The following is a 14620-nucleotide window of genomic DNA, read 5'->3' on the forward strand; positions in this document are numbered from 1 at the left end:
AACTTTAAAGATGTGGTAAAGATTTTTCCCAGGAAGTTGGAAATTTTCTGTTTGATAGGCGGTATGGCTTGGGTTTTTACATTTTAAAATCATAATTTTTGTGTTCTAGGTACTGAATGCTACCAGAAAACTCTATTTTTAAATTTAAATGTAGGAACATTTGTAATTATAAATTAAAAACAACAATTTTAGAACAAATTGTCCTAACTACAGTTTTGAGATTTTTGAAGTTTCGTGAACAAGAATAAGCTATAATCTCTTTTATCAAAATTTAAAGCCTGATCTTCTAATACCAAATTCCAGAAAATAATTGGCTCCCTTGACTTACTTGAAGCGGGTTTCAATTACTATTCCTCTAAAGACTAAACCATCGTTATCGGAAAAATCGTAACATCACATAGGACAACGTTAAGAAAATTATTTGACTAGAAATCTAGTTTTGAAATATAAATCTCTTGAAGTGACTCGAGAAAGGTGTTGAAGTGACTAGAGTATATTGATCTGAAAGGGTGGAGAGAAATTTTAGAAATTGTTGTGGCATAGAGAATTCTCGAACTTTATACCCAAAGTGCTTGGTTTCCAGTTTGAACTTGAAAACGCATTATTCAGAAACCTGACTAGAACATCTCCGATTTTATTGTGAACAAGATCCCTCCCCCAATGAATAGCGAGGCTCACTTCCTACAGTAACTCTCGACACACTTTTTTTCAAGTTTACAAAATTTTCATGAATGACACATCCTTGTATAGCAGAATAAACTATACGATTTTCATTCCGAACGTTCTGAAACAAAACCAAAAACGATGCGACGAGTCGACCAAATGTTTAAATATCAAAACTTCTCACCTCCTCCTCTTCTTCTTTATTCAACTTTGTTCTGTCCGTTTTGTAATTTTGTCCAGTTGTTCCGCTCGTAAACCACTATGTTCTTCCTCCTCCTCCCCCATCTAATTACTGAAAGAACACTTCAAAACTTTTCCTCTCCTTCAACATTCTCCCGTCCCTTCATATCAGCTGGAGACGCTGCACCTTTTCCGTCTATTTCTGCGTCTCTTGAACGGTTTCCCAATGTTTTTGGGCGTCTCTATGCCTCCCATCAGGTCTCACCACGCGCGTGTTTCTTGGCTATTGTACAAATAAATATTTGCGCGCGTAGCACCACCACCACCATCACATAGCAGTATGCTTTTGAAACGCCTATGCGTCTGTCCCCCCAATAGCCTACGTTCTGCTTCTTTTTCCCGCATTTTTCCGTTCTTCTTCCGGGCAAATTATCCCGCCCGTTCTTCAGAAGGACAATAAAATCAAAACAAGCGCCATCTCTCTCCCCCTTTCCCCCTTTGAATCCATAATTCTCTGAAAATTTCCATATTCAGTTTCTCTCTCGGATTCTCTACTCCCCAGTTCAGTCACCTTCCAATGATAATATGCGCCCCGACAGAGACACGGGGCGCCGATAACAACATACAAACCACCATCTTTCATCCATTTTTTGTGCAACAAACCACGAAGAAGACAACGCCTCTGAAAGAAGGAGAAAGAGGAGGAGGAGGGCGCAAAAGATTTGTTCATTCGGAAAGTATCAAATGGAGAACAAATTGAAGTTGGTCGTGGTGGGAGATACGTTTACTGGTAAAACGAGGTGAGATTTTTTTGTTTTGAATTGATTGAATTGAAATTATTTCTAGTTGGTTTTGTTCTGTACTTTGACAAAAAAATGAAAATTCAATTGAAAATTACCAATTTTAAGATACCGGGTTCTCTTGAATTCGTATTTTGTAGCTTTATTTGAACTCACCAAAGAGTAGTTTGATTTTTAATTTCTCGAAAAGATCTGTTTCAGTCTTTTTGTTTTACTGAATTTTAAAACTGTATAGCTACCAGATTACTTAATTTACATCACTTTGAGTAATGCACTTTCAAAGATAAGACTGAGAGAACGCAGAGCAGCAAGAGCGTCTGACTGCTCTGCGCTCTCTCCCTCTCTCAGTTTTAGTGTTTTGTCTTTGACGGCGAAAGAACATTTTTAACTATAAAACATTTAACTCTATAAGATACTAAAGTTAAGGTATAAAAAATACTTTTTGCGACTTCATAAGTCTGTTTCATAAATTATCAATTTTATCAGGAGAAAACCATTTTATGAAATTTTCCAATTCTTCGGCGTTGACATCAAAATCAAAATAACTTTTTCCCTAGTTAGCCCCAGCACCCGCACTTTCAAACTTCTATCTTTCTCCTTCCAAGTTTATGAGCCATAAACTGTTGATTGACAACCATCTTATCAATCATAATAATTTTTCCTAAAACCCCATTAATATCTCCATTTATCAATAACAAAAAAATGACTTCCGTTTCTCTAAATCAAAGGAAATTGCCTAAATCCGTTAAGTAATTTGATTAAAGTCACATCAAGCGCAACGACACTTATCCCTCCCTCACACCCGATTCCATTCAATTACCCATTCATCTTTCTCTCTTTTTTGTAAAACCAGTTATTTGTTGCAGCCTTCTTGTCGCCTACACGAAGAAACAATTCCTCGATAACTACTCGACTACCGTATTTGATAATTGGGCCGTCTCGGTGCTTATCGATCACAAAAATTATGCGGTCAGCCTATTTGACACTGCTGGTCAGGTATGCCCTTTTTGCGAATTTGGATTATGCATTGACCGATAAATTTATCGGATTAAAACGAACACATTCTCTCTAATTTGATGAGCAAATAGATTCTTTTAAACAATTCGTGTGGAGAATGGGTAGGCACGAGTTTTTGTGAAAGCTGAGAATTGTTTGTTTTCAATTAACCTTCTCGTGTTTTTTAACCTGAATTGGGTCATTCAAACATCAGAAAACAGGAAAAACTAGCGCTCGAAATGGGGCGTCCCGCTTTTATCCGGTCAGCTACTCGACTACCGTAGGACGGGGACGCGGGACGTCCCAACTCGTCCCATTTCGAGCGCTAGGAAAAACGATTAAGGAGTCAGTGGTAGCGTTAAGGGGGAAAAAAGTTAAATGACTCGGGAATAGAATTTAGATGGGAACGGAGTTACAATACGATTATCACACGCTTTAAAAGTTTAGTTCCCGGCCCAATTCTCTTATGATCAACGAATCCCAGTTGAATTCATTCAAAAGTCTTAATACATCATTATCAAAACGATAATTTCACTTTAATTATTTCAGGGAAGCTACGAAAAAATCAGATGCCTCAGTTACCCGCATGCCAACGTATTCCTTGTCTGTTTCTCAATGACCGATAAGAAAACTTTAGAGTCATGTAGAACACTCTGGATACCAGAAATCAGAAAATATGCCGGTGATAACGTTCCAATTATGCTAGTCGGAACGAAAAACGATCTAGTGGACAATGCAGATTTACATAATGTTGTGACAGAGGACTATGCAAAGAAAGTTGCTCATGAGGTTAATTGGGGAATAACAGACTTTTCAAACAGAAATGAATTTCAGATTGGTTGTCACAAGTTTTTCTCCTGCTCAGCACTGACACACAAAGGACTGAAACGTGCCTTTGATGAAAGTTTTCTGGCGGCAGTAGGTGTGAAATTCGAAGAGGAACAGCCGAATCCGTGTTGTATAATACTTTGAGATCGTTCGTTTCTTGCTATTAGTATTCTACTTATTTACTTGTACATCGCTCACTCATTTCCTAGTCCAAATCGATTCCGTTTTCAATTTTGTTTCTTGAATTCCTTCCCACCAAACTGAACTCTCAGCTTTACTTTTTCTCTATGTTCTTCATTATTTGTGATCATATCAATTGACGTTCAATCGACGCAATGTCAAATGAAATAAATGAATGTGCTATTTCAAATCATGAATAACAAAAATCTGATTATCATGACTTTCTAACTTCTTTCAGAATTCAATTTATTTATTTAAAGTCGTTGCTCAAAAAACTAGAACACCCGCTAATGACAACGAATAAACAAAACTATGAGGAAGAGATGAACATTTTGGAATGGGATCACACATAACAAGGCACAATTTGAGATATCTAGAAATCAAATAAAAGTGGATATGCATTTGAAAAGATCATCAAAAAATAAATTAAGATCCTCTTTGATCGATCAGTTGATCCAGTTCATATGCAGTCTTTTCAACTTTTTCAGCCGCTTCTTTTACACTTTCCTTTCGTTTCGGTTTTAGTTTTTCCTCTTCTTCCTTCTTTTCTTCATCTTCTGGAGTCACTTCTTCTATCAATTTCAGCCCACTCGCCCAGAACCAAACCCAGACATCTGAGATGAGGGAGAAGATTCGAAGGCATCCGTAGATGACGTGGAGCCTGAATTTCTATTATTTTTTGAAGAAACTATTATTCTTGGATTCTATACCTGACTCTTAATTCATCAGTATCATAAACCTGACAAGAACCTGATGAATCACAAGATTTCTGCCAAAGTAGACACGACATATCAATAATTTTTCCCCAGATAATCGGAGAGGGAAGTGTAGCCAGAAGACTGACAAGGAATCCGTTGAATCCGAGAGAAACACTTCGATGCTCCGGTGGGACTGCTCTGAGGACGATGAGCATTCCAGGTACAACACCGAGTCCACCGAATACTGCACCAAACGCTTGATGCATGAAGAATCGACCAAATCGCTCCTCACACACTTCTGAAACAAGGGTGGTAAAGTTGCAAAAAAATAGGTATCAGAAAATATTAATGTGCTGGTTAATCGATATTCTGAATGCCGTGATCCAGGGTTTCAAAGAGTATGGAGATAAAGCCTTCTACTCACCAGTTTTACAATACGACCTGCTAACTTCCTTGACTCTATTCTCCACACATGCACAGTTTTCAAAAATCAAAGTGTCCACACTTGCTTTCGTCATATCAAAGATACTGTAGTTCTTCCAACCCATCGCACAGCCGGCGTGGCACGGAGAGTAGTGTGCGTTTCCACTGAAAGTTCACAAGGAGCTTTATCAAAAACATAGCAAGGATACACTCACTCCACGTCACAAACAGGGTACAACGGAGTGTTATCACACATGCAATCATCTCTACATCCATCAAATACCGGACCATTCACTTTGATTTGGTCACCAATTTGACCGATGACAGACTTACATCCGACTGTTCCGTTTGCAAATGAAACTAAAGCGGCTATCAAACTACATACTGAAAATTTTTCGGAAATCAAGATAATTCTGAAAATAATTTTAGTTACCTGCGACCCAAGCGGCTGCTTTTCTTCCTTGCAACTTGAAGAATTTCATCGAGACACTTCCCAACATAACTCCACAAGCAAATCCCACAATGCCGGTAGTAGCAATGTATCTTTGAATCCTGTACTGAGGGACTCCAAACTGAAGTTCCAAATATTTTGCCTGGAACACAAAGTATCCCTTGAAAGCGAGCACATCGATGATTCTTCCGAACATTGCTCCGATAAAGATTTTATTTTTCAGCAAAGTCGTGATAGTTGCCTTGAAATCATTCACTTTATCCATGACTGTTTCTGGCATCAGTGCTTTTCCCTGTTCATCTTTTTTGATGTGACGATCCACGAGATTCAGACGTTTCTTTGGTATCACTTTACCACTTAAATCATGGTCTATATAAGTAAAATGCGTTGATGAGTACTTACTCTTCATCTGTCTCATCCGGCGCATTAATATCAAGATCGTCTGAGGGGAAACAATAGAGAACCAAAGAGGGACCGAAGAGGAGGGTTCCAAAGATGAGGAATCCAAGCCACCAGCATCCAATCCACATGGGATCAAGGGGAGTGAGTCCTTGTGGAGCTGAAATGATTGGGAATGATTTAGATACAGTTATTGTCAATTGGATATAGAAACGATATATATACGGTGCACCAGAACTGACCGGGACATGAATACGAGTCAAACACCCTCACTGAACTCGTTATTTTAGAGATCGGCCCGAATTGGCTGATTATGGTTCATAACAGTTCTATAAAGTTAAATATTTTTGGCGGTTCTAACTAGAATCAGTTGTAATTCATCCTCCCCTTGGGTTCAACTTTTTCCTTCTTTAGTACTTTTGAGACAACTGATTTCAAAAAAAAACTTACGATTAAAGTCTACATACAACTTGTTCAATTGCCCTCCAACCAGCAATCCGATGACTGGACCAAGAATTTTGACAAAAAACATGAATGCTGAAAACCACTTTATCATTTTCAGTAACCCTATCAAAACACTCACAGAAGTACAGCGGCAAATTCTGTTTCTTCACATTATCATCCATCAGCGGCAATCCCAATGAAAACGGCATAGTTCTTCCTACTCCGAGAACCAAAAGACCTCCGAAAATCATCATAAATGGTCCCATCGTAGAGTGTCCACTCTTGCAAGCGTAATGTTCCTGACGTACCAAGTTAAGCATAGAGTGACAGAATCCGTAAGGGAGAGCAACCATTGCTCTGACATTTGACATTTTCGCCTCGGTGATTGGGAATTTTTCTGAGATGTGTTTCTCGAGTCTCTCGCAAATACTGGATCCGTTGTTATAGTAGCAGTATTCCACGTATTTTTGAAGCAGGTCAGTTTTTTCGTCTCCTTCCTGGAAACGAGAGCTTAGGTCAACAAACAATTATTAGTAAAGTTGTCTTACATAATTCATCACAACTTCATTTTTCGGGTCAATTAGTGGATGAAGTTCTTCCAACCACTGATGTTCCGTGAAATTGAAATCTCCATTCACCAGATTCCTATCAATTTGATGAGCTAATGAACTTGAAATGTGAGTTGTCACATTCGCCTGTTCAACTGGGAACAAGAAGTTACTACTGGCAATCATAAAATTAGCGATTGAGATCAAGATGCATCCGGCTCCGATCCATCGAGCACGATTTCCTTTCCCGCCAAAATAACTTGTAAAAATGACGACGGGGATGTATGCAAAGTCACCAGCAGATACCATTGTACCACTAAGTCGGGATGGAATTTGGAATTGTTTTTCGATGAACACAACGGCACTGTAAACATCTTGTTGTATTTTTTATTTTGGAACATTTTTGCTACACCCCGTACTTGAATACGCTTTTAGAGAAGCCAAAATGTTTGTGCTAAAACTAACCCTTCGAGATCTTCAAGTATGAACGAGCTCATAGAAATTATGAACTAAAAACTTAAGCATCAATTTGAGCGAGTCATCATCCAAGAAATAGAACCATACAACCTTCGAACGTTTTGCTATGCACAGAGACGAGCTTACAATCTCTGAGCCAACTTTTTTCCAACTATGCTTTTTCCAAACTACAAACATCACTTCCGAGTCTCATCAACGTTTTCTTGCATTACCGCGTAAATTCAAATTGGTCACAAAACACCAACATGCTTTGTGTCCGTTATCATCACAATTTTGTCTGTCACACGATGAAAATCTGATGGGAAAATCATAATCGCTAGTTGAGAGCCTATTATTATTATTGTGTCTCGTTCCAACAAAAATCGCCTTCTTTGATAAGACACTATAAAAGTTTGACGGGTTCAAAAGACCTTGATTGACGTATGTGTCGTTGGAATGCATTAAAAAAATATGAACACATAATACTGTGAAAAAAATAAAGTTTGGCCAACAATTTTCAAAAATAATTTTTGCGGGTAAAACACTTTATTTCACAAATGCACTAAAGTGTTTTGCCCGCTAAATTTTTTTTTGAAAATCCTTGGCCAAACTTTATTTTTTCACAGTAACTTGTGACAAGTGGGCTGTATTATTTTTTAATGGAGCGCAGTGATGCTAATATGATAAATAGAAAAAAATTTAGTAAACGCGCTCTACTGAAACTAACCTTGTCATATAAAATCCTCCGATCGATTCCAGAAAATAAACCGTACCAAACACGATGAAAAACCATGTTATTTTAGATATCATTCTGAATCCAGAATCTTCTTCTCCGGCTTCTGGAGGGCCGTTTCGACGAGTTCAATGAAACTGAAATAGTAAGTGAAAGGTATGCAGACAATGAGTAAATATTAAAGAGAGAGAGATGGGATACATGTTCCGACTTGTACTAACTTTTCGGAGGAGGGTATAACAAATCGGAAGTAAAGAGAAAAGAAGAAAAACAATAGAGTCGAAGGCAAACAAATGGGGAAAGATGTTCTGTGAAAAACTGGAAAAGCGAGAGATTATGCTACTATTAATTACTTGTCGCGTTGAATTACAATCTCAATGAAACAAATACGTTTGTCACCTTCTAACACTCTAGTTTTTCAGAAAAATGGGAAATTTGAAACCATCCTTCAGATAACGAGGGGTGAACATAAACCATGAAAAATAAGTGAAACTTTTTATCAATGGTTTGAAAAATGCATAATAACAAAAAGCGATTAAATCGGGTTTGGAATGGGATGTCTTGTGGAGAGAATAGACACAACAATCGATCAAATGATGCAAATTTCAGCTTCAGGTAGCAAGACTACGAATTAACTGAGAAACAAAATGAGCCGCAGAGAAGCCAGCCGCTCTAACTTCTCTGCGCTCCCTTCATTTCTCCGTTCTAGAGAAAAATCATCAAAAGGAAGTATCTCGAAAGCTATCAGAGCTACCAATTCCAAAAATAAAGATTGTATTCTAATCTATACAATAAAACATCTTATTTCAAAAATCTCGAAATCTGTCCTTCTAATCACCTCTGAGACTCAGAGAAATAAATTTGACGTAGATACAGATATTCAAGTTAATTGTTTTTACAAATAAGGTCTTTTGATTCAGAAACTAGGAAATGCATAAAGTTTTTGCCCCGTGGCGCACTATCCAACTTGATTATGCCATTTAGATTTGGATAGTAAAGCTTCTTAGCGAATCACATTTAAATTTAAAAAAACTTTTTTTGAATAAAATATTTTTCTATATTTAGACAAAAAGTGTTAGTTTTTCATACACATTTTCTTTGTAACATTTAATTTTTAGGCCCAAACTCAAATCCCTGAAATATTAGTTACATAACTTATAGACAGCTAAGATTCTATTTCCCACAAAACTATGATTCGTGACTTACTACTATTCTTGATTTGTCAATAATTCTACGTTTCCAACAAGAGGCCATCATAAAAATGTGTGGCCATAAACATTTTTGTGTATACCACCCCAAGTATATGGAGAGAGCACAGTTGCTTTTGTCTTTGGCAATACGATAAGTTGATAACGATAACGAGTGCGGAGAGACTGAGATGGTTAGAGACAATATGATGGTTGAGTTAAGAAATTATGTGCCATAAACAGGAAAAACAAATCTAAATAAAACTGTTAAGCATCCACCGGAAATGGAAGAGAACAACGGGAACACGCTCTATCAAGTTCCATTAGAAGAATATGAATGGTGTCACAAAATGGTTGGTGGTGTCAAGCTGATAAGAATCTCGTACACACATTCACACACAACATACTCTAGTATAACAAATAAGCAGGTGGTATAAGGTAATAGACATCAGCGTCAGTGAGAGGAGAGAAGAGTTCAAATTACAATAAGAATAGATGGACACGAGTTGTGACCGGTGCCGGGAACTGAGAGGGAAAAAACAAATAAGATGATTTTCTCCCACGCATTAAGTCAGGCCTATTTGCAGAAGATGGCATTTTTTTGAACCCGATCAAAGGTGGTCACACTCGGGAAATGGTGATTTGAGCATGATTTGAACAAACTGCCCATAGCTTGTTCTGAGTTTGTCCCAAGATTGATTGAAGCTAGTCGAAGATGTGCCCAACTTGCTCTTGGATCAATTTAGCGCGAAACTGGAAAACTTACTCTTGACTATTTTCTACTCGAGAGATGCATTGCTTAACTCTTGTCCAACTTCTGGCAAGAAAATTGCAAATGTGATGATGGAGGTACCCGTTTCCTGGCCATACGACAGTTTAACCAGAAAAGACAAGACACGGGCATCATGCCCGTCTCCGCCATAAATAATGAGCTCCTGTTGTTCCATTACTTTGGTGACACCAGGAAGAGACTGAAAATCGAATTGTATCATAATATTTATTCAGCGATTGCGATGGAGGTGTAGAATTAAAACAGAGACACACATGTTTTGGCAAAAGTTACTATTTCAAATTTTGGAATTTTTGAGGAACAAAATAAATAAAAATTTACAGCAATACGATCGGGAAAATCCTTTAGGCAATGCAGTTTGACGGGAGAACAGAAAAGAAACTAGGAAAAGGAGAAAAAACGAGGAAGTATTGAATTACATGCTGAAAATAATATTTAGAGTAATAAATAAAAAGAACCGGGTAAGCAAAATGTGGAGATCGGGTATACATATAAATCAAGAAGAAAGGAGACGATGACCAGTTCAGGAAGATGGAAATAATGACCTAGTTTTTGAACCTTTTGATTTTTCTAGTCCACGACTGAATGCGTTAAAATGCAGTCAAACGCGCTCTAATGATAATTGAAGAACATCAGTAGAGCGTGTTTGTTAACTTCTCACCATTCACCATTTCCAGCCTTGGAATAGAAAACCCAACCTGGAAAACTAGGTCGCACAACCCCTTCCCAAAATTTCTACCACAAGTTAGCAACTATTCCTCAAAGGACACTTCAAGTGTCCAGTTTCCAATAAAATACAAAGCATACAAAAACCACAGTACGAGAAAATCATTAAAAGACCAAAGAATTTGTCCATTTTCCATCTCGAAATGGCGACACAAGCTAGTAGAACAAGCAACATTGCGAAGAGAAGACCGAGAGAGCACACAAGTCCGTTCGATGTGACGGAGACTGCAAATTTAAGGTTTAAGGAAACAAATTCACCGTTTATTTAGAGTTATTACTATTTTGCACGGGTTGCGATTTGAAGAGTCCAATGAAAAAATGGATGAGCCAAGGGATCGGGAGCCCGACACAGACATCGAAGAGATTGGAGCCGATGGAAGAGGAGACTGCCATATCACCAAGACCCTTCCGTGCTACAATCACACTAGTGATCAAGTCAGGAATACTTGTTCCTGCTGCCAGAATAGTTAATCCCATAATTTCAGTGGGGATTCCAAATGTCTCTCCAATGGTATTCGCCCACCAAACCATGAGATAAGAGTACGCAGCAATCCAGAGTATGGCTCCGATGAATGTGATGGCAAAGAATTTTCGGAGGCTCTAAATGAAACATGAGTTGAGACTACCGTAAGTTGAGGGAAGGCTTACTGGTTTTCTCACATCTGGGAGAGTATAGGCTAGCGGGAATGTGATTGGAGCCAAGAACAGGTAGATGATCCTTTTGTGGTTGGCTTCTGGCCAGGAGAGATCGAGCGGCTTTTCGGCGGTAGATGAGGCAACGGAGAGCTAAAATAAATACTTGGCGGCAGAGATTAAATGTAAGACTTACATTATCCAAAGCAATCGGGGGCACTGGGTTCCCATTAGGTTGAGCTACTTCCAGATGGCCATTAGAAGACGGATTGATAGTCTCCACTGGGGTCAGGTGGGTTCCATTGTTGCCATTTTTTCGTTTTGTGTTATTATTGTTGATAACAATTGTGTGATTCTCCCCGAAGTCGATTGGAGTTATGCTTGTAGTTATGCTGTCTGAAAATCCAAGTGTAAGACTTAAATAATTGATTTCCTAGACTCGGTACTTACTCTGATTATTGAACGCAGAATCCGGATCATTTGCTGGCTTCACCATGATAGTCCTCCCATTCTGTCGGATCTCCGGCACTCCATTGGCCACTGTCTTCAATTTTATAGATCTCTCGGATTCAGAAGACGATGAAGACGAAGTTGTGTCATCCTCATCTCCAATTACCAACTGTGCAATACTTTTTCTGACTTCTTGTCCACCATGAATCATCGGAAAACTCCTTCGAGGACCCTGCGCACCAAGCGAGTGTGGGCTCCTTGGAGTGCACCCTGCTGCAGTTACTACAGTAGGTGTAGGGACAACTTCGCTGCCGATTCCAACTTTTCGAAACAAAAACTGCTTAGTTTTCAACTCCAAAAATCCATTATATTTCATAAAGAAGCCATAGGCGATGTAGATTGAAAACATTATCGCCGCCTGAATACTATCATTAGAGCATGTATGCTTTCACAGCTGAAAACTTACCTCATGCCACTCAATGACTTCATCTCCGAAAAATATGAGAAGTAGAAAAAGTGACAAAGTGTAGAAGGACATGTCACGGAATAATGGCCACCAGGTCAAATGTAAGACTTGGCGAGAGAATAGAGTGCAGAATGCGAGGACACACAGAATGTTGAAGGTGGCAGAGCCTGAAACGTTTCAGAAATTTCAGATCCACACTTCCTCATCCCACTCCACTCACCTACTATTGTACCAACACCCACATTATCCTGTGCGACAAAAACTCCAAAGAGAGAAGTGAAAAATTCTGGAGCCGACCCACCAGCTGCCATAAATGTCGCCCCTGCCACGTCATCTGATATTGCGAGCTGGAAAACTTCTTACATTAAACAAAAAATCATTGTATCAACTCACTGCTTCTGTGATAACCGACAGCGAGGGAACGAAAAATTCATCACAAACGATTGCCAGGGCTACGAACATGTAGATCAAAAGGAGGATGTGAATAATGACGCCTCCACGACGACGGGTTTCGAGAGAAAAGAAATCAGCGGGGAATTGAGATCCATTTGAAGCTGGAAATATGAAAAATGACGTGGCTGCTCAAGGTAGGAAGCTTTCAAAGGGAAAAACTGCACGTCGTGAATCTTTAATGGTTTTCGAGAAAACTCACATGCACTTTATAGCAGGAATTTGGAATCTATTAGATGGGTTATTTTAATAGACAGTTTTGTATATAATAAACCCTTGTGTACCCAGTTTCAGTTAGTTTTGTTTAAAAAAAATTGACTTTATGTCAGCCAACCCCGTTAAAAGTTAGTAACAGTTTGTATGGTAAATTATGTCTCTGTATCTTCTAACAAGAAACTAAGTCGCTAGACCTTGCCTGAAATCAAAGGAAATTCGCCATCTTTCCAATGTTACTTTTCAAGATGATTGTCTAATTTCAGTATCATTCCCTAACTAGTAAATGGAAACATTTTCTGAGAATGAAAGAGATCAGCAGATAGCGATTTTAAAATTGACAGTTCTGGGAAGACCTATCAGCCTTAATTAATTCAAAGCGAACAATGATACCTATCTATAAATTAAGACTCCTTTAACGCACTCTTCCTCATTTCTATCTCAACTTACTTGGCTGAATCCTTGGTCGACAATCATCAAATTCATACTCAACCGATCGTCGACTCCTCCGTGTTATTTCATCTTCAACCGATGTAACAGCATCATTTCGTGTATCTGGAACACACATTTAATTTTGAAAAAGAGGCAAGATTAAAGACGACGAGTCATGTGAGCCATTAAACTGATTTCCTTCCGGTACGTGATTGGGCACATTTATTTAACACGACTTCCATAGAGGGGTTACATTTGAATTAGCCACCGGTGTTTGACTGATGAAAATAATAATGAAAGAGCTCACCTTTTTTGACAAGAGGAAGTAGAACGATAAGGAAGAAGAGAGCCCCTGACAGTAGCAAAACACCTATCTGAGTCCGTAACCTTCGATCCGCCGGGGAGAGCAACGGCCGACGATAAAAGCTATGCATTGTTTGGAAATGCTCAACTCACATTCCGGATTGTAGAGGAACCGGCGGTCCTGAGGCGTGGTTTGTTGGGTTAGAAAGAAGATTTTGGGTTAGAAGGAAAACGAAGAAGAAGGATGGGAAACAATAATTCACGAGTAGTCATGAGTTGCCAGAAGGATTTATTGATTTTTGATTGATGGATGAAAGAAGAGGAGCTAAACATATCGAGAATGAAAATTGACGGGGAAGACAAAAAGTGCGAAGAAGATGAATAACGTGACAACCGCTTCGAAAGAAAGTTGGAGAAGAAAAATAAATAAAAGTGCTCCAGACACAAGTAGATAATTTTTGGGACCAAGGTGTGATGGTGGTGAAATATAGAGAGAGTGTCAAACTTATGTGGAATATTGATGGAAGTTAAGGAAAAGGAAGAAGAAGAAGGAGATGGAGAAAAAGAAGAAGAAGAAGAAGTAAGGGGGAGGGGAGACACGATTGATATGATATGAATATTGCATATGGAAATGGCCACGGCACAGGATGTTGGAGCATGTCTTGGTGAGGAGACCGGATGACTTCTCGTCTCTTCTCAACTGATATCTTTTTTTTGGGATGACTCTCTCCTTCTTCAAGAAGACACACTTTGGAAATCGGAGTGGAATTTGATGGGAAACGTGTGAGACGAGAAAACACGATTTTTGGGTGGTTTTGAAAAATGAAAATTTAATGCAGGGAGAGGGAAGTAATGCTGTTGAATGGGCTTTTATTAAAAATTGGGAAAAATAGAGGGTAGTCAACAAAAACTTCTGTGGCAAAGTGCAGTCTGACTTCGGAGGATGATCTACTTGTGAGTTGAAGTCCTTAAAAGATATATGATGTAATTCACGTGGTGGTAGTACAAAATTATTTATCAGTCAGGCCAAATAGCGGTTTATAAAAATGAATACAGTAAGTTGTTTCTATAAAATGGGAGAAAAAGATATAGAATCTTTACGGCTTCAGCGACCAAAAAATCTTTTTTTTAAAAGAGGAAATTTCAAAATGGGAGAGTCTGCAACTAGGCA

General features: G+C 38.6%; 2 protein-coding genes across 2 annotated transcripts; one reads left to right on the forward strand and one right to left on the reverse strand.

The window, feature by feature from the left end:
* Nucleotides 1–1587: 1587 nt before the first annotated feature.
* On the forward strand, nt 1588–3611 carry GCK72_016414 (uncharacterized protein; the record flags this gene model as incomplete). The annotated part of the gene is made up of 4 exons (XM_003101472.2): nt 1588–1643; nt 2510–2639; nt 3189–3428; nt 3474–3611. 4 exons carry the CDS (start codon nt 1588–1590, stop codon nt 3609–3611), a joined length of 564 nt encoding a protein of 187 aa, XP_003101520.2.
* Nucleotides 3612–10521: 6910 nt separating this feature from the next.
* On the reverse strand, nt 10522–13282 carry GCK72_016415 (uncharacterized protein; the record flags this gene model as incomplete). Its single annotated transcript, XM_053731491.1, has 9 exons — nt 10522–10727; nt 10781–11102; nt 11151–11288; nt 11332–11531; nt 11586–12003; nt 12052–12218; nt 12272–12398; nt 12445–12605; nt 13165–13282. The coding sequence occupies 9 exons, from the start codon at nt 13280–13282 to the stop codon at nt 10522–10524; spliced, it is 1857 nt and encodes a 618-aa protein (XP_053580404.1).
* Nucleotides 13283–14620: the final 1338 nt, after the last annotated feature.

This window comes from Caenorhabditis remanei, chromosome V, assembly GCF_010183535.1.
Source record: "Caenorhabditis remanei strain PX506 chromosome V, whole genome shotgun sequence".
In the NCBI taxonomy this organism is placed as follows: domain Eukaryota; kingdom Metazoa; phylum Nematoda; class Chromadorea; order Rhabditida; family Rhabditidae; genus Caenorhabditis; species Caenorhabditis remanei.